The sequence below is a fragment of the Poecilia reticulata genome, linkage group LG23, assembly GCF_000633615.1.
Source record: "Poecilia reticulata strain Guanapo linkage group LG23, Guppy_female_1.0+MT, whole genome shotgun sequence".
Taxonomy (NCBI): Eukaryota; Metazoa; Chordata; class Actinopteri; order Cyprinodontiformes; family Poeciliidae; genus Poecilia; species Poecilia reticulata.
The window spans coordinates 1,979,963-2,000,855 of NC_024353.1; the positions used below are offsets into that span (position 1 = coordinate 1,979,963).

General features: G+C 38.0%; 1 protein-coding gene across 5 annotated transcripts; it reads left to right on the top strand.

The window, feature by feature from the left end:
* Positions 1-3,421: 3,421 nt before the first annotated feature.
* Positions 3,422-20,106, top strand: syt10 (synaptotagmin X). 5 transcript variants are annotated; one of them, XR_532683.2, is made up of 9 exons: positions 3,422-3,898; positions 5,259-5,655; positions 9,875-10,436; positions 13,533-13,653; positions 13,863-14,034; positions 15,192-15,321; positions 15,883-15,892; positions 17,149-17,229; positions 19,653-20,106. XR_532683.2 is itself a non-coding variant. In XM_008400463.2 (8 exons), exons 1-7 carry the CDS (start codon positions 3,697-3,699, stop codon positions 17,218-17,220), a joined length of 1,656 nt encoding a protein of 551 aa, XP_008398685.1. In that variant the 5' UTR covers positions 3,422-3,696; the 3' UTR covers positions 17,221-17,229; positions 19,653-20,106. The 5 variants fall into 5 exon arrangements, 4 of the variants coding, with proteins under 4 accessions (XP_008398685.1, XP_008398687.1, XP_008398684.1 ...); XM_008400463.2 differs by lacking the exon at positions 15,883-15,892; XM_008400465.2 differs by lacking the exon at positions 19,653-20,106 and having other exon boundaries at positions 17,149-19,597.
* Positions 20,107-20,893: the final 787 nt, after the last annotated feature.

Below are 20,893 nucleotides of genomic sequence, written 5' to 3' on the forward strand. Positions count from 1 at the left end.
CACTAATACATAATTGGGACATTATTGCAGATTTTTTTTTTTTTAAATTGTCAAAAACTGTACTAAACCGCTGCCTCAGCTTTAATTGATGTCAGATTATAGTCCATAATCTGCACAGCGAGTAATAAAAAGTCGCATTTACCGACATAAACAGACACAAATATTTCCAAATTAATACCACAAAAACACAAAAGTATCACATAATCCTTGAGGGACTGAAAAGTTGTTGAATTTTAAGAATTCATTGATATTTTAACAGTTTGTGATCAGGTCTTATCAATGCATTCTGGCACAACCGGCCCTTTAAGAGCATCCCTGATCTTGATTTGACCCAAAACAAAAATGAGTTTGACTCCGTCGCTCTTATACTTTCTCCTCACAAACATGTTTGCAGTAAGTTAGTCAGATGTGTTTATATGACGCGTCTGAATCATAACTTCAGTGAAAATGTTTCTCTTTCCCTTCCGGTTAATTTCCCCTCGTTGATAACGTCCCTTCAGGACAGTTTCGACTCAGAAGCCACAGCTGAAGGTTTCTGAATCACCCTCGGTTTGGATGTGTCACTCTCCCGCTACAGCTGTTATTGCTCTCCTCTTTCCACGGCAATTTCCAGTTTCCCTTGGCTACAGCTTCGTGCCCCTTGGCTGGCACAGGGTATAAGATAATGAAGAGAAACACCATGTGACGATAGGTTGGATAAGTATCTCCAGGGAAGCCGTAACAAAGATTGAAGAACTTTCTAACTTTAGATTGTACAGCCTTCTGTGTGAAAATGGGAGCAATGCCTTGGCATTCGTTGTTCAAGATGATTTTTTTATGTTATAATCAAGTTACTGAGAAATACAGACATGTGAACATCAACATAATTCAATTGTTTTTGTATGTTTATTACAATTAAGTAAGATTAAATGATTTTATTAGATGATAAATAACTATTTACTAAAAGCTTTAAAGGGAGTTCTTATAACAATTAGCAAAGTTGGACAATTTTTCTGACCTTCAGAAATGAATAAAAATGCAAAACACCTATCATCCCTTTTTGTAAAACATTAAATAATCATCCTTCTATGGTGCTGGATGAAATCCTTTATTATCCTCCGTGTTCTGATTATTGCAACATGTCTTAATCCTGCTTAACGTGTTATTTTTGCACTGCTTTGTTAAAAATCCAACGATATTTTTTCAGTTTCAAAAGGATTAAACAAAGCCTGAATTTCACCGTCACCCATTTTTTCTATAGAGTTTTCTTTTGTTAAGACCAAACATGTAATCTTAAGCTCCTTGTTTAAAGTGTGAACGCCTGTTTTAGTCCTCAGAGAGTCTGGTCCATATTGACATGACGGCATCAGTAGCTGCAGATTTGTCGGCTGCACATCCATGATGCGAATCTCCTGGTCCACCACATCCAAAAGGTTTTCTATTGGACTGAGATCTGGTGACAGTCGAGTTCAGTGAACTCATTGTTCAAGGAACCAGTCCGAGATGATTGGCGCTTTATCCTGCTGGTAGCAGCCATGAGAAGATGGTACACTGTGGTCATAAAGGGATGGACCTGGTCAGCAGCAACACTCAGGTAGGCTGTGACATTGATGTGATGCTCAACTGGTACTAATGGGCCAGGAAAATATCCCCACATCACTGCACCACCACCGCCAGGCTGAGCCGTTGATACAAGGCAGGATGGATCCACGCCGTCGTGTTGGTGACGCCAAATCCTGACCCAACCATCCGAATGCCGCAGCAGAAATCGAGACTCATCAGACCAGGTAATGTTTTTTCAATCTTCTTTTGAGCCTGTGCCTCAGTTTCCTGGTCTTATCTGACAGCAGTGGCACCCGGTGTGGTCGTCTGCTCCTGTAGCCCAGCCGCCTCAAGGTTTGACGTGTTGTACGGTTAGAGATGCTCTCTGCATTCCTCGGTTGTAATGAGTGGATATTTGAGTTACTGTTGTTGTTCTATCAGTTCCAACCAGTCTGGCCATTCACCTCTGACCTCTGGCATCAAGAAGGCATTTACGCGTAGTGAATCTAGTGAACTGCCGCTCACTGGATAGTTTCTATTTTTCGGATCATTCTCTGTAAACCCTACAGATGTGTGTGTGTGTGTGTGAAAATCCCAGTAGATCAGCAGTTTCTGAAATACTCGTTCAAAGTCACTTAAACCACCTTTCTTCATCGTTCTGATACTTGGGTTGAACTGCAGCGGATCGTCTTGGCCGTGTCTACATGCCTAAAAGCACTGAGCTGCTGCCGTGTGATTGGCTGATTCCACATTTGCATTAATGAGCAGTTTGACACTTGTACCTAATAAAGTGGCCAGTGAGTGTATTGTGGAAAAAAAAATTTGCTGTATGGTTAAACTTCTAGATTATAGCTAAGAAGTTGTGATCTTATTATATTTTAACCTTTATATGTTAAATTTGGACTAAATTGTTCAGATTTTGTTAATTCTTTAGTCATTATATGATGTAAAAACATGATTAAGTTACAGGAATGCATTTTGAATCGTTTTCTAGGTATAATCAAAGCATTGGTTTTAATGTACTGAAGTAGGAGCTGCTTAAACAACACTGATTACGAATTGTTACAAGATTTCACCGTTTTAACATGATTACTAGTGGTTCTTCAGCCTGTAATCAACTGCTGAATTAATTGCAAAACACTGTTTTACTTAAAATTATAAATGATTTTAATTAAATAAAGTTTTATGTTCATGTTTCTAAATGAAAATCTCTTAAATCCCATCCAAAGAAAGTTGAGTCTTTGGTAAAATGAGCCTAAAATTTGATTTAACCGACTGTTTTTAACACAAACAGGGCAGCTTTTCATTGAAAAGTTTGTTTCACAAAACTGGAAGAAAACCTTTAAGAGGCTGTAAAAGACGCGAGACTGGAACAAATGTTCTCTTTCCAGCAGGAAAACAACCCTAAACATACAGATCTCTGCATGTTTCTCAACGGTCCAGTCAAAGTTCAGGCCTAAACGCAAGTCAGGATCTGTGACCAAGATAGAAAATTACAATTATCGCAGATAATTCACTAAATCTGACTAAAATTGAGATATTTTGCAAAGATGAGTTGGCAGAAATGTTGGTTTCTGGATGTTGGAAACAATTTTTTTCTTTCTCTTCATAATTTTGCACTATTCTGAGTCGATCTAACGCCTAAATGTTTGGCGTTAACGTCACAAAGAGTGAAAGTTCAGAAAATAGTTTCGCCAGGCAGCATATGTGCATGAATAACACAAAGAGGTCAAGTAGAGTTTATTCATTTCCTTCTTCAAGTGACAAACTGCAATAGCCGACACGTCCTGAACATTATGTCCTATTATTTTAATCTATTAGAATAATAAACCTTCTGGTGTCCATCCAGAGACAAACAGGCTGCAGACTGGAGTTTATAACCCAGCATGGCAGACGGGGACACGCACAGGTCGTCTGTCGCTCAGAGGGAGAACTCCAGTCATTACCAGAAAAAGTAATCTCGTTACAACCAGCAGCCAACGGGATTCACAACCAAACCGAGGCGCACTGCTATTGGGTGCAGCGGATGGGTTGGACTCCGTCACCCCGCTGACTGCTACACTAATCGCGGGAACGCGACGCGGCCAGTCGCTCCTCTGCCTCCGCTGCGCGCTGGTTATGGATCAGGACGCAGCGCGCCTCCCTGCTGTCTGCGGCGCGTAGAAAGGTGCCCAAATGAACCGCCGCCCTCCCGGCTCCTCTGGAGTGCAATGGCTTAACAGGAGAGACATGAGTGTCCGAGCGGACGACAGCATCACCCTGTGCCAGAGGGCTCTGCAGATCGTTACGGAACTTTGCCTTGCGGGACACGTGGACCGAGAGAAATGCGCGGACATTTTTCCCTTGGAGAGCAGCATACAAGGTAAAGGACACGCAGGTAAATTTTTTTTTTTTTTTTAAGTTTTTTCCTTTCATCTACTTTTAGCCATTTTTGGAGTAAAGAAAGTGAGCGCAGCAGAAAGACGAAAGAAAAGCACTTTGTGTTTAGTTCGCCATGTTCTGAAACTGCGCCTACCTGTTACGCCACACTGATCAGTCTGCAACAGGTGCATCAGAAAGAGCTGCAACAATCCTCTCTTTCTCTTCACTTCATCTCCCTTCTCAGTCTTTCAAATTATTATTTTAGGGATATGAAGTGTGGATGGGGAGGAAAATGTGGAGGTAAAAAAAGTGCCACTAGTTTAAATATTTCATGTAAATACAAATACGACAAAATATTAATTTAGAGCTCTAATGACATTAAAATATATAACGCTTTTTCTGTATTTGGGTATTTTGTGGTCTGGAGCTGCGGCTCATTAGGGGGCGGAGCCAACAGTACACAACTCAGTAGATAAGAATATTCCCCAAAAGTGAACATATTTGAATTATTATACACCGTATAGATCAATTATGTTTGCTGCCTTATAGAAAATGAATAAAACGCTTCAAACTGTCCAGAAAATTGAGCATTTACTGAAACTTTGTTCTGATGCACAACTGAACATCTTTAGAGCAGATCAGATTTTTAAAAATGAGATATATATGTTGGCCAGTTGATTTAACGCCACTACAGACCATAAATGCACAAAATTACAAGAATATTTTTGTAAAACAACTTCCTCTTCCAATGAACAGCTTGCTTCTGTTAAAAATAATTATTTAAAAGTAGCGCAACACATTGATATGAGTTTAACTTAAAGTGATAAAAGATTAATTAAAAAAATCATTAATTTCTTAAGTAGGTGCATATTTTCCAAACTGGCTTCACAATATTCTCAATGCTGTTGGTGTTCCTGTTGTTTGAGTTTCTTATTAACTAAATTTTTTCCTTCCACTAAATTTCTACGAATGTGCTGGAAAGGAGTTAATTTCAGTTGTAATTTGTGGCATACTCTCTTTATGGAGGATGTTCTTGATGATCTGCTGGACAAAATGTGATCTTTGTAATGTGATAATACCAGAACATTTTGACATTTAAGATTCAAAGCTGGAATTGTGATCTGCAAAATCAACAGTTGGGTAAAAATATAATCACTGTTTACATGCAGTGATTCTTTATTTTTTTAATTTCTGGCCATCAGATTAAATTTTCAGGTGTATTGTGAGTATTTTTGACATTGTGACACTGTAGACACTCAAAGCTGTTTACCAAACAGATGCAGATGCTGCCAGCTCTTTCTTACTCTTCTCTTTCTACCCTGTCTGTCATGTCTTTCTTGTGTCTCCCGTCTTCTTCTGTGGTTTAATAAATGCAGACATCTCTATCAGCCTCCTTGCTGTGGTTGTGGGTTTCTGTGGCCTCGCCTTGCTGGTAGTCTCTCTCTTTGTCTTTTGGAAGCTGTGCTGGCCCATTTGGAGGAGCAAGACTCTGTCGACCCACACCGAAAATGGCCTCCACGTGGGTTTCCCCGAGGCGCCTCCTCCCAGTGCCACCCCGGTCATCGAGTGCAAAGTGGCAGAGGTGGAGAAGAAACACCCTCCGGAGGTGAAAGTGAACGGACGGAGCAACGTGAAGTACCTTGAAGGAGCCATGAAGATCAGTCAGACATCGCCAGACATCCCTGCAGAGGTGCAAACAGCCCTGAGGGAGAAGATCAGCAAACAGCCGACGAAGATCCAGAGGCAGACGACTGAGCCGACATCCTCCTCCAGGTACCAGACGCAGCCCTGCATCCGCCAAACACTCACATATCCGCCAAGGCGGGAAAACTACTCAATTTTCTACCATGTCACTCCTATGGTTTAAAATTATTTTAATGAAACGTCGAAGACAGGGCTGCAGTGAGGTTTTAATGATGCAGCACTGCCCCTCCCCCACCTGCTGCTGCTGCAACTAAACTAAAAAGAAGCCGTTTTTCTCATAGGACAATAATTTTTTTTAACATTCTGCTAGATTATAACTACAAACCTTAAGTGATTTTCTGAAACTTTTTGCAGCAGATCATCATGACGTTTCCTTCATATTTCAATGCAGTTGAAGCTACAAGCCTTTAGTGGCTTGTCGTCATAACATTTATGCATCTAGACACTCAAAGTTGTTTTTAATCCTTTTTACCAAATATGAACAACTCCGTGAAGTTGGGTTGAGACAATCTAAACATCAGTTTTTAAGATTCTCAGTTGAATTTAGGTCCAACATTAATATTGTTTGATCCAAGCTACTCCAATTCAACTCTGCATGTAGGAAAAGAAAGCACCCTCACAGCATGATGCTGCCACCACCATGGTGCAAATGTGGATAGGAGGTTTAGGCATGTTAATTTTCTGCCACACATTTCATCTTGCGTGCTCCTTGTTTAGTAATGTTCTAGGAAAGCAGAACTTTTACTTTGTAAGACATAGAAATAGGGGTGCACCGATTTCAGTTTTCTGGCCAATTGCTGATTACCGATCTTTTAAAAAACCTAACTTACTGACTCTGATTTTGGCTGATACCATTTTTTTGTCTGAAATGTTGCTCAATATATCTTGAAAGTTGCTGAACTGGCAACAGTGGGGTGACTTTTGTGAACTGTAAATGTGCAGACATGACCTGGTAGGCCAGTTTGTCAGTCAAACTTTTCGCACGAGAGAAAAGAAAATCACAGTGGTTGATATTTAGACTTTTTCTGAGGTTGATAACATCGGTGGACAAGATCGGCCGATCGTTGATCTCCGAAATTCAGGAAATCGGCAGGTCATTGCCAAATACATGTTAAAAAAATTAAAAGCTTAGTTTTAGAATTGAAATTTGGAAGAATCGCAATGTCTGGGCAAAAGTTAGACAAAATAAAAGCATATCACAGTTTGCATATCAATAATATGCCATGCAGTTATAATTGAAAGTAGATTTTGTGGCAAAGTTTACTTTCAGGTGTTTGCAATAAACAGAATACACAAGAACAGTTCAAACATTCAAAACTAAAACTCAATCCAAGTTCAGCTGTTAAACCTACTTTCAGTGATTTCTGCTGTCTCAAAATTTAAATTCTTGAAAACCCTTGAAACAGGAAGACAGTCGCATACATCAAAGTCAACCAAGGTTGAGCTGCCTGACTTGTACTGCATTGAAAATCTGGTGAAACTGGAAAAAATCTCAATGCAGCACTCAAACCCAAGAATATTAGAAAACATGAAACTTTGGGTAAGATTCCTCAGAAAAGCTGCTAGAAGTTGGTTGTCTGGTCATGAATTATGTTTGCAGCTTTGCTAAGTACTAAACATGCTTGTCATGAAGCTGTATTAAATTGTTATTGATTTGTTTTGTTGCAAATTTCTGCAGGTTTGCCTGTTGTGTTGGGACGACTAATTGTAGGTGCAATTTAGAAGAAAGGAGGTCCTGTTATCTGTTTTTGTAAACATCTCATACCCGCCTCTGTCTGCTTCGGTTTGCATTATCCTCCCCAAGAAATATTAAAAACTGCTCCCTCGGTGCAGAGGGCGGCTCATGACAGTGTCCTCGAGGTAGTTTGCCACGCGTCGTGCAAATCATCGCTGACTGCCTGGTGACCTTGGGCAGGCATAGCAAACTGAAACAATACAGAGAAAGTGACGCTCCATAGCATATCTGACATCCAGTTGGAACCCTATAATCACTTGTGCGTGAGAGTCGAGCTGCTATGGCAACGTCGGGAAGAAACCCCAGTCATTAAACAATCAGCTCTCGCTTCTCTTTGTTCCCCAGCTCTGTGTTTAAACTAGAACGTCCATAATTAGCAGAGCTGCGGGGCCGGAGCTGTCACGGTGGAAGGGCAGGTTCCTGGTGACACGCAGCGGGCAGCTGCGATCGGCTTCTCACACGCAGCCGCTATCGACACTTGCTTTTGCTCGTCATTAAGCTCATTAATTCAATTATTTTGCTGCCAAGGTCTTCATGAATCGCACACCCACCGGTCAAGCTGAGAGGCCGAGCCGGAGATTACGACGCCCACTTTCACAGGCCTTCCTCCCACTTTTCTGACAGCCACGCCACTCTCTAAGAAATGCCTCCGATCGCTCAGCTTGGGGATGTTATGACACCAAAAAACAGTCTTGACGTTTTGCTTTTTTTTAATTTTTTTTATTAGGAGCTATTGATTTGTTGGAAAAAATAGCAGCAGCTCATGTTTTAAGAGGGCTTTGGCTTCCAGCATGTCACATTTTAATGAAACATAGTTTGAATCTAGTATTGATTAATACTGGGAAATGTTAAATGAGTAAACACAGATCACATGGTGAGATGTAATTTTAGATGAGGGGGGGATGTGTTTTATTTTTTATTTTTCATGTTTCAACTGGAGATGCACCAATCTGGTCCCAATATTGAAATTCTAGACAATAACGACACAACCAGAGGTCAAATAAATTGTGACAAATAATTAGGTGCAAAGTAAGTAAAATTCATGGTGATAATTTTCTCTTTAGCCTCATATAAGCTGCACAGCCTCCCTGTGTTGTTTACTGTGCTTTAGTGTTGCATTTAATCTTCCGCTGTGCTTCCCATGCAGTACAATTTGTGCCACTGCTGTGATTGTCTTACTGTCGGAAAGCAGAAGGGCCAGTTGCTAGGTGACAAGATTGGAGACTCAAACAGAGTTTTGTCTGAGGATATCTCACCAAAATCTGAACAAGGAACATAATTGGTAAATGAGTCTAAATGTGAATGCATAGGATGCAATTGCTTTTTCCGTACAACAAAAGGAAAACAAATCTAGTTTGTTTCTTAAAATTTAATAGATATTTTTTCCAACAATTTGAATACGGTTTTCAGTGAGTCTTTTTGCTTCAAATGGCATGAAAGTACTTTATTTAAATGATGATTTAAATGGGTGACAAAAAACATCCAATCCATTCTTTCCTTACCTGAAGGTATAATTGCCTTCCTTGTTCAATCATGAATGTGATTAAACACATTTTTGTTGCTAAAACGCTACAACTATCTCAAAACATAATTCGTCTTGACCCAATCTATAGCCCACCAAAGCTGCTCTTGTGTTCTTTTCTTTCTTGCCATGTATTCTTGCATCTTAAAAACATGTTATGTAGATGTAAACATGGTCAAATGAACCAAAACCACTTCTGAATAATGTTCGCACTGTTATCAGTTGTGTTCATTTCACTTTTTTCACTTCCAAGTGTCTTTTGATACTGATCAGATGCAGAAAACAGTGAAGAATTAACTTAAAACTTTTGTTTTTTAAAACAGACTGAATTATAAATGTATTTTATAACTCTGCACCAGTACAGCTCATTTAAATACAACAACAGCTCCATAAGCAGCCTTGGAAAAACAACCTTAATTTGTTCAGTCAGTGCAATTAGCAGAATAGCAGCCAATGTAAAACAAATAATCAGGAAACTGGAACTGACAATGACTACCTTGGTCAAAAGTAAAAATAAACTGCAACACACATTCTTTCAAAATGGTTCAGAAAAAACAATCAGGCATTCTAAATATAATGTAAAATAATAAATAAATCACTCAAAGCATAGAATTAGACTGAATAGATCTGCTGTTACGGATCAGGTACATTATCACTGATACCAGATGTAGAATTTTTCTAAATATTGGCACTGATACAGCAACTGGATATATTGCTTTTCCTTGACATCTCAATGTTGTTTAACTCATTTGGTTTTCAAATTAAGCAATCAAATGAACATTAAGGGATGAAATTTCATTACTGTAATGTCTTGATGAAAAGTAGTAGATCTTCAGTGCTTGTGAAATGCCAAGCCTAAAGTTTTTTAGGTTTAAAGACAAATATTAAGTTTGAATAGATGTTTCCTTGAAAAACACCATTAGAAATCCTCTGTTGGTGTCTGCAGGTGAGATACTAATCACTCATAACTGCTTCAATAAAACATGAGCTGTCATATCAGATGTTAAAATGTTCTCCAACTGTGTCCACAGGCACAATTCGTTCCGGCGCCACCTCCCTCGCCAAATGAATGTCAGCAGCGTAGACTTCAGCATGGACAAAGTGCCTCTCCGCCAGTCGTCTACGGTCAGCATCGGAAGAATAAAACCAGAACTGTACAAGCAGAAGTCTGTGGACTCTGAGGATGAGGCCAAAGGTCACGTCGAAATCTGTGGGAAGCTCAGTTTCTCGCTGCTTTACGACTACGAGGAGCAGGCCTTGGTGGTGAGGATCCTCAAGGCCTTGGACCTTCCGGCCAAAGACTTCACAGGCACCTCCGACCCGTACGTGAAGATCTACCTGCTGCCAGAGAGGAAGAAGAAGTTCCAGACGCGAGTTCACCGCAAGACTCTGAACCCCACGTTCGACGAGACCTTCCGGTTCCCCGTGGCGTACGACGAGCTTTGCAACCGCAAGCTGCACTTCAGCGTCTACGACTTTGACCGTTTCACAAGCCACGACATGATTGGCGAGGTCGTGGTGGACAACCTTTTTGAACTGTCTGATCTGTCGAGGGAGGCAGTGGTATGGAAGGATATCCACGCAGCAACCACAGTGAGTAGCAGCTTAAAATAAGATCTCACCAAATCCTCAGATTACTGATACTACGAGTATCACTGCAGCCAATGAGGGTAAACATTCTGTTAATAGGGTATTTATGCTGTTTTTAGAAAGCTCTCATCAGTAAACATCGCACCAATTGACTTTTGAGAGCCTGAAATCCTTTGCCCTGCTTGACATAAGAAGCAGGTGGAACGCATTACATAATTCAAACGCTTTGGGAAATGCATTTAATCAGCCAGACACCCACACACATTTTCCAGAAACTGCTGGGTATTCTGCACACATAAATAAAACCAGCGAGTAAAAATATCCAGCAGCAGATACAGTGGATTTTTAACAACAAAATAAACTGAAAATCCTGGCTGCTTAAGCAGACTTCACAGCTACAAACTACTCCTGATAGACGGAGTAATTATCTCTTTAACACCAACATTTATCACACTTTGCCCCTTCTTTAATAATGAAAGCATTTACTGCGATAAACGCTGGGTTTGTGTTTATAATGCATACTAATTTTGAAGCAACTGAGAACCTCAGATTTAGTTTCGCACAGAATGAACCTAATGAACAAACAGATTAGAGATTTTCTGAAGAAGTAAACAGCTATAAAAACCTTTTATGGTGTTTGCTGCTACATTTTTATGAAGATTTCTGCCGTTTGCTCCCTGGAGTTACAGGAAATGTTGGCACACAGAAGTGATCCTGATTACAAGTTGGCTACCAAAACTGGTTTGTGTGTCTATCCTCTGTGATAAAACACCAGAGGCTATTAAGATGTTTGCAATATCAACTTTAAAAGTGCATGAGTTTGTGGAAAACTGGTTTATTTCCATTTGAATGGAGATTAAATTCATTGTAAGGTAAATGCATTGTTGAAATTTGCAAGTCCAAATGGTTTTGTTGGTCACTGGCATGAAAATTAGGCCCAAGATTATGATAAAATGTTAAATGGGGTTAAGATCATCACTCTTTACTCCTAAATCCACAATCTAACCTTTAACCTTGAGATACTGTTGCAATTTTCTTACAATATCCTGCAAGAATTCCCAAAAAGAGGCAATATGGTATAGAATCTCATCTTGATATCACGTTAAGATCAAGTATCAAAGTATGTTTTTTGTATGTGCAGCCCACATTTTTAACTCACTTTTTACTACTTCGGAAGGGAAATAAAAAGACTTTCCAATGTACATGATTTATTGCCAAGAAGCATTATTACATACAGAAAATATCCACTAAATTCAAAATTTCATTTGTGATAAGATTGTATAAAAATTAAACCAATTAGCATCAAAATATTTATATTCTTAAAATTCCTCAATTTACAAAATGAAATGTTTTCTTCGAATGTTGCTTCTCTGGTTTTGTTATAACACCTGGTTTGTTTCAGACAAAATAGGATTCAGATTACATGATATAAATGTTTCTCAGACAGTCTGTGAGAAAACTGCTGTGACCTTGCAGATGCTTTGGCATCTCATAGCTTCTGATAAGAAAACCATTACCCAGCTGCTTCAGACACTTTTTCTTATCTAATCCCCGAGCCAAACATCGAGGCTGAAGCAGCCATTCCCCAGATTTATTTTTTATACTGAATAGTAAAAATAAAAAAACAAAATTAGATTGTATCAGGGGTTTCACTCCTCTGCAGACTGTCCTGTTGTCTGAGCACAGAGTCGAGGCAAGAACGTTGTAGGCTTGTAATGGGACAAGAAATCACAGCTTGGTTTTATTATAATTTGGAATGCTGTGTAAAAGTATTTGCCTTCTTAAACAGTACTTCTTTTGTTGTTTGTTTGCTACATTTAAAAGTTTTGTGTCATGAAAAATGGAAATTTTAAGTATCAGCATCCAAATGATGATATAATTTGGTAGCCAACATATCACACTGTCAAAGTGCAACTGCACAAGATTAGTTATCATGAAGATATTGACGGAAAAAATATTTTAAAACTTCATTGCTGGACAAGAAAGGCAAAGTTAGCTGTTTAACTTCACAATAATTCCTGGTCTGATGACTATGAATGCAAAGTTTCCCCAGAAAACCTGTTAAGCCCGGTGCTAGGGCAGTCATTCATCCAGCGGCCCGTCGTGTTTTTGAGTTAAAAAATGTTTAAAGTTGATAGGAAATTTGAAAATATCACTTGATAATTATGTGTTATTGGAAGATTAACACCTGAACACCAACTATAGTCTTAAAAATTTCAAACATTTTAAAAAGACTTAAATAAATAAACAATGCTCAGCCTGGTGTGGCTGCAAGTAAAGCCTGGTGGCCCGCCAGGCTTATAAAACACTGGGAGAAACCCTGGAATGTGTCTGAAAAATGCAAAATTAATTTAACCCAAAGAAATGAAGCAACAGTTATCATAGGCCACGTTCACACTGCAGCCTGAAGTGACACAATTCCGATTTATTTATTTTTTTGGCACTTCCAAATATATGCTGCCTGTATCTGATCTCCAGTGTGAACCGCAAACGACCTGAAAGTGTCCCGCATGCGCAGTAGAGGGCGCAATTACGTCACAGATGAAGAGTGTGCTCAGTGTTTTGCCAACCGCCATAAAAAAGAAGAAGAAGAAGAAATGCTCTGTGTTTGGGAAAGTAAACATGGATGGTAACGGTGGAGCTTAGCTTATGATTTTCAAGTTGTAGTCCGACCAGAACCAGAACATTAACAGCTTAATCCTCATTATGGTCCGCCATGGTTGTTTTTCTTCCCGCTTGCGCGCATCATGACGCAGAATAGTGTCGTTTGCCGAGGATCAATGACGCCCAGGTCGAATGAACACGACCTGGAAGTTCAGATTCTGGTCACATTTGAAAAGATCGGATATTTATCAGATATCCAAGTGGCCTGGGGCGCATTAAAAATCCGACCTGGGTTGTTCAGACTGTCATTAAAAAATCAGATACGGGTCGCATTAAGGCAAAAATAAAAATCGGAATTGGGTCACTTCAGGTGTGAATGCAGCCAAAGGTTCTGCATTGCTTTAGAACTTACGGGTGTTTTTAATATACAGAATGAGGTCTGCTCATTCAAAGCACGCAAAAAAAATGTATGTTCTCTCCTTTCCGTCGCTTTAGGAGAGTATCGACTTGGGCGAGATCATGTACTCGCTGTGCTACCTGCCCACAGCGGGGAGAATGACCCTAACAGTCATCAAATGCAGAAACCTCAAAGCCATGGACATCACAGGCTCTTCAGGTAACCCGAAAGCAGATAAAGCTCACATCAAAGCAAACCGAGGCTTAAATTAACTGAAACGCCACAGCCTATAGCGGGAAAAAGCGGAGGAGACACGAGATAAAATTATTGTTTCAACTTCCTGAGAGAGAATATATTTTCCTAGCTGTTCTCCTTTTTGGTTTCAGTCAAATTCAGCACATTAAAAACACTAAATTTGTCTAAGGCAGATCCGTATGTGAAGGTTTACCTGGTGTGTAACGGACGGAGACTGAAGAAGAGGAAAACGACAACCAAGAAAAGCACACTCAACCCTGTTTACAACGAGGCCATCATCTTCGACATTCCCCCCGAGAACGTGGAGCAAGTCAGCCTCTCCATCATGGTCATGGATTACGATCGGTAAGTTATCGAGCCAAACCTTCTGGTTGTATAAAGAGATCAACCAGTTTCACTTATAGTGATCAGGATGAATGCAGCATATTTAAGGAGAAAATGGATTAACTTCACGAATCAACCAAAGCAGCTCCAGGGATGCGTTAAAAGGTCTTAAATTCATTATTTATGGTTTTTTTGCATCATTAATTAAATCAGACTTCTTTCCGCATGCACAGAAGAGGAACGTAAACGTCTCATAACTGCGCGCCGTTTAGTGAAGGAATAATTGACGCTGCCATTTGTAGATCAGTTTTAAAGTTCAAGATCAAGGAAGTCAAAAAAAAGAGAGACCAAAACTAAATATCAATGGGTTTTTGTGGAGCAATTTTTGTAGAGGAGTCTGTTTGAATGTGTAGTCAAAACAATTAGTCTTGGGATTGTGATGACAGACGATTACATGTCAGACAGCTGATCCAAAACGCTGCTGCTGGCGTTCTGATTAAAACCAGGAAGATAATGAGATGGAGCTCTTTATCTCAGCCCTACACTGGCTCACTGTAGCTCAGAGAATAGATTTTAAAATACTGCTGACAGTCTATAAATCACTGCACAGCTTGGCATTACAATACATTAAAGATCTGCTGCTGTTGAATCGACTTTGACTTTGTATTTTTAAGATGTAAAGCACTTGAAAATGCCTCGTTGCAGAAAGGTGCTATTCTAATAAAATCTGTTGTCTCACATTAATGACGGATAAAATTGGCCTTTCTGACTGCTGATGCTTGGATACATATCCACCACATATGGAAGTGGCACATATCTGATTTTCTTGAAGTGTGAAGTGAGCCGTTCAAACTGCAATGAAAAAGATGAATATGGGTCACATATGAGCAAAAAATAAAAGTATTTTATCGGCATTCAATGTGTAAACGTAGCAGCGACTTTTAGCCTTCATGCACTGGTGCCTACTCTTCCTCTTTTATATCTTATAATAGGATATAAAATTAAAATGTTTATGTTGCGTATTCACCCCTTCTGCTCTCTGCATATGACTAGTTCAGCTCTACTTTTTCAGTCTTAAATTTAAAAAAATCACAACTTCTCTTTGCCAATTAGGCCCAGAAAAATCACTGCTTTATGAGTTCAGGTGCATGTTAATGTAAGTGCTTTACTCATAACAGGGTTGGACACAATGAGGTGATTGGTGTGTGCCGAGCCGGCCCAGATGCTGTGGGCCTTGGACGAGATCACTGGAACGAAATGCTGGCTTACCCGCGAAAGCCCATCACACACTGGCACGCTCTGGGAGAGGTACACAAACACCCCTTCTTTTAATTCAGCTTGTTTTACTCCTGAGTGAAAGGAGCTGCGACTTACAGAAATTCACAAAGGTTCCTGAATGCAACATTTACCAGAATTTTCTCAAACTCTTTGAGTCAAACGGCTATAAATCAGCAAATGTTACAAATTGATGGATTTTGTCTTTTCAGACCAAAATATTAACTGAAGAACAACTGAATGCTAAAACTTACTTCCAGCTTTTTTTTATTAGTTTAATGGAAGTTTGAAATACCAAAAGCACAGCTGGAGTGTAATCAGCAGCTGCTTGTTGATGCATGGAGACATTTAAAGCTACTCTGAAAAATGTTTTTTGGCGTAAAATCTTACAAAAACAAAAAAATTACATGTAAGCAAAAGGTGCAGATGCTGAAAACAAGATTTCTTTAAAGTTTTTCTCATTTTACTTTAACTTTTGCATCTTTAACCCAATGAAAACAAAGTTTTCTTCTATAAGAGAGCTGCTTCACTGACGTTAGTGTAATTAATTTCTTGTTCTTCTTTTGTCACACCTACTCTCCACCTGATGAATAGGAAAATACAGGTGATTGCATATTTTCCAGTAGCAAAACTGTTTTACTCTTTAGTTTTAAAAAAAAACTGTGATCAAAGGCAAAAAAACTGACCAAACAATTTTTTTGATCCTAAGAGATGTTTCAGAAAGTCACGACAAGATCAACATTTTACAACTTGTCTATTAAGTTTTTGTCAATATTCAAGTTGTGTTTTTATTTTAAGTTGTTTGTAGCTGGAAGCACTAAATAATACAGCAATACTTTCCTAAACTCACATCTTAAACCTTAAACCCTCAACTCAAAAGTAACTGCTGAAAATATACTTATTTTTACAGATCTTATTGGTTATTTTCATGTCTTATTTAAAGGAGATTACAACATTCTGTCAGGGCTGCACAATATTGTAAAAATCTTAATAAATGTCTCTTAAGTTTTCATTAACTTTCATTAACTTGTAAATGATTGGAATGTTCACCGACTTCAGTCTACTTTTTCTAAACTTACAAGTTTATTTTGAAATATAGATGATATTTCCTCTGGTCTTATACTTTTACAAAATTTGCAAAACATGCACCTTATTCTTACTACTACTTTCTAAAATTATTTAAGATACTTAAGTGAAGTTGGTGTGGAGCTGAAAGTGAAATCTTAGAAATAATTGGACTTAAATTTACAAAGATCTTTCCAAAAACTTACAAGAAACTTTTCTGAAAAGTACAAAGAACTTTCTTGGTAAACTCTAATTTTCAAGTATATCATAATGCAACCAAAAGCTATTAATTTATATTAAATGTGAAGTAAATTATACCTGAATAAGTTATGACATTCATTCATTATGGCTTTGAGTCTGCGCAACATTGAATTACATATTTATTACATATAGTGTTATTATTTAAGCTAAACAGAGATTGGTTAACAGTTTTAAGACATTTATTCATGAGTTGAAGTGGCTGAAACAAGGGAAAATTGGGTCTTTTCTTAGTTTAATTAATACTCTACATTTTTCTAAATCATCAGAAACAGGAATAGTGTCATCTATATTTTTAACGGTGTTGTTAAAAGATAATTGACAGACTTTCTGAAGGTCCTTTAAAGTTGTTTTGTTGTTTTGGGGACTTAATCTACACAAAAATCTTCAGGTATCTTTCCATTATTAACATTATTTAGCTGAGGCTTTATTTGCCTATGATCACAGTGAGTCCGTCCTCAAAGCCACAGACATACCAGATAAGTTCCCAGAAGCAAACCCAACGCCTCGGTAACTTCGCTCTGTTATATTTTGCAGTGGCAGGGAAGAGCTGCAAGCTTTGAGAGTCAAGGTTCGTGTCCTTCGCCCAAACCTCTGCAGACTCCCTGACGATTCCAGGTAGAGTCAGAGCATCGCTGCCGTGGGAAACCAGAGATATTTACTGTTCTGCAGGGAACAGGGATGGAAAACTGATCATTTGTTCTGGGAATTATTCACTTGAATCCAACGTCTTTTAGTGAACCACGGAGACGGCTATGCACAACACTCACAGGCATTCAGTTCGACAGTCTATGGAGAGTTTTTACCATCCATCTACAGAGATTATATCAGTAATAATATTAATAACAAGCATCTCTTCAAGGAGTCCATGATAGTTCATGTGCAACTATTTAGTCCCTTTCAGTATTTCAGCTCTTTTAGCCTTTGCTATTTTAATTTGAAATGGCACAAAGTTAAAGGGCTACGCCACTCAGAGCCATGGAAACATTTAGTGAACAAACAAGTCACCATCCGATTTCTGCAGGTAGCTAAACATCTGCAAGGGCTGCGTAAAATTGAGAAAATTCATCCGTCACATTCAGAGAAACAGCTGCTGCTGCAGGAACGAGTAGCAAACAAATTACCAGAGCGATGGAGATCAATGAAATACAAGTTAGTTTGTCTGAAATTATTCTGTGCTGTTAGTTTCTGAAAGCCAAACTGAATCTAATAAAAAAGCTGAGTATTTATTTTTTTACTGACACAAAAGTATTTAATAAAACGTAATCTTTGTACTTCCTTTATAGTAAAGCTGAGGACTCCATTGATTTGGCTTCAGTTGGTCAGAAGTTTCCATTAATCTGGGGCTTTTACTGATCTGTTTGAATCGTTTTTTCCAAACTGGATGATTATAGAGCTGGAAGGAGTGAGAACATTTTCCACCCAACAGTTTGGACCCACTTTTACCTCTAAAACTGCTTTAGTTCCTAATTAATTTGATGAATAAAAGTGTCCATTTTGACATTACAGCTTTAAACAGCAGCTGCAAACTCACCCAGTGCATCAAGAATGTGGATCTTGAAAATATAAAATGGTGTCCTTTTGCATTTATTATGGGATTTGAAAAAACTCTGCTACAAGTTTCAACAATTTACCAATTCTTAGGACGGACATTTCCCAGTTCGTTTTATGGTCACAAAAAGACGGTTCAAATAAATCATCAAAAATCTAAAAATTATCAACTTCTATCTGCAACTGTACATCAGTCAATCCCACATTAACAGATTATCTCACATATTGAAGAATTGGGAGATTGAACAAAAACCTCTTTAATTAAATATTCTTCATAGTCATAAATTCAGGGAAGCATTCTGAATTCATCCATATCAAATTCATTTCTGAAATCTTCATGTTGGTAATAAAATATTCAGCCTAGCAATTAGAGAAAGGCTATGTACTGTTATCTTATTGCACATGCAGTATATGATGCTTTCCTTCTGCTTTATCCTCAGTATGAAAATGTCCTATTTTTCTTGTAGCATGCCTGTTGCCACTTTAAATAAAAAAAGCACCTACTGAAGGGAAAAGAGTGCAATGTTTAACTCTAAAAATCTTAAATTTTGTGTTTACAGTTGTGTAGATATGCACAGAATCCTGGGTGCACAACTCTGTTTCAACAAAAAGTTGGGACTGTGTAAATAAAAAGCAGAATGCAGAGATGTCAACATTAAATTATCGTAGATGGCATAATAATCACAACAAAATTTGGATTTATACTCATTAGAAAAATCACCAAATAAGTAATTCTGCAGATAAAGAATCACCAATATGGATCCACTGCAGTTCTCGGATGGATTATCATGGTTTCTATGCTAGAAAATAAGAAAAATATATTTATTATCACTATGTAACTGTATGCATATTGCAAAAATACTGCCTGATTGTAAATGTTGCCTAATTACTTAAGTAAAATGCATAAAATAATGAGTTTGATTAAAACTGCAAATATTGAACAGCTCCAAACGCAGAAAGACATTAATACATTTTAGCTTTTCATTTTCGTTTGCGTTCCCTCGCAATAAGCAAATGGTCTATTTTCTATTCAGTCACAAACGTCAATTTAAAATGTCAAATATACAAACATTTAAAGAGCCTCAGTGAAAATGTGTTTATGTTCTTAACTTTAATTGAAAATTTATTTATTCACTGCATGTTTGTGTAAGGTTGAGATGGAACTGCACATTAATTTATTAACCATTCAGACTACCAACACAAAAAAGACAACTAAAACTGTCAGATATTATATTATTACCCTGTGAAAACGATCTATTAACATACATGGAAAAACCTTAAGAAAACCTTGTATTATAGCAGAAAGTACGGTGGAAAGACTATTAGCATTCAATTACGTTATTGCGAAAGAACGCAAAAGAAAACAAAATCTTCCCTGTCCACTAAGGAGCTCCGTAGATTAAACAAAAAACTTCAACTTTCAAAATTAAAAAAAGAAAATTCCTTTTTGTGTTAAAACTGTTTTCTGCTTCTAATTACATCCCACACAGATCCCAACTGCGTTTTGGAAACAGGGTTGTTCTCGTCAGCAGCTACGTTTGTAAATACCAAGAAGTGAAACCTGGAAAGTTGTTGTGAATTTATGGAAAAACAAAGACATCAAAAATGTATTTCTATCGTTTGGTGACACTTTAAAAGTCTCAGACTCGTATTCAAGTGACATTTCTACATGTCCTGTAATAGTCGTGAACAAATGAGTGGAGCTGGGAAGCCCAGCGAAGCCAACTCTTATCAACTCGTTCTGTATGTAGGAGACTAGAGCTTTGAGCTGTAATTGTTTAACTATTCGGTTCAATCTGTATTAAGCGAGAAATACCTGCTGCCAATGTCATGATGTGTACAGTTTGTGATAACTTTTGTAAAACATTTGAGATCTGATTTATTGTAATTGTTTCATATGTATTTTAAAAACAAATAAAAATGTCATGGTTTGTCTTTTAGGTGTTAACGGGGATTTTCTTTCGCTTTTTGGAAAAATTTTAAGGAGTTGTAGTCAGATAGGGAATGAAAATATTCTCCAAAAACTCAGATTTGAAAGCTTTTAATGATGAAACATGCCGACATTCCACAGTCTATTTCATGTTTGTGACATATTTAGTTTGACATATTTAGTTTTTCTAAGCGCCTCTTGTGCTATGCCACACTGACAGGGGGCAGTGTTGAGCCCCATTAGCAGAATGGCTAAAAGGTGTTGTTCTTCTACGATTTGAAAAGACCAACAACATGCAGTCGGAACAGAACCGACCCATGAAGACTCGTCTTTCCTAATCATCTCCATTGAAAATATTAAAAACTGTAAACAAAATTTGACCTTATAGGCATAAATAGAAGCTTTTAAAACAAATAAACATTTCAGGTAAGTTTTAAATGAGAATATAAAATTCTATTTTGGGTTTTATATATTTCTACATCTAACTCCGGAGGTTCCTCTGCCTCATCATGAATGTCGCCAGCACAAAGTTTGAACTTCGACCAGATGTAGAAACATTTGAGGAAATGGGAGCAGAGACTGTGTCATCTGTGTCATCCAACATCAGTGTCTGACCTCACAAATGGTGAAAAACTCATTCCTAAACCTTGTGGAAATCCTTCCACAAAAATAAATCTGTTAAAGTTTATTTTTCTATTTGTTTCTATTCTTCCCAAAATATCTGAGATGCTAGGTTAATCAACAGAAAATGTATTCAAATTTGAAAATAACTGCCATGATTTAAAGAAAAAAAGTATAACC

What these genes read in the sequence shown, in the direction of transcription:
- syt10 (XM_008400463.2), top strand. Translation starts at nt 3,697, where the DNA reads ATGAACCGCCGCCCTCCCGGCTCCTCTGGAGTGCAATGGCTTAACAGG. An exon ending in ATATCCACGCAGCAACCACA is followed by an intron (nt 10,437 to 13,532) that starts GTGAGTAGCAGC and finishes CCGTCGCTTTAG; the next exon opens with GAGAGTATCGACTTGGGCGA. An exon ending in GGACATCACAGGCTCTTCAG is followed by an intron (nt 13,654 to 13,862) that starts GTAACCCGAAAG and finishes TGTCTAAGGCAG; the next exon opens with ATCCGTATGTGAAGGTTTAC.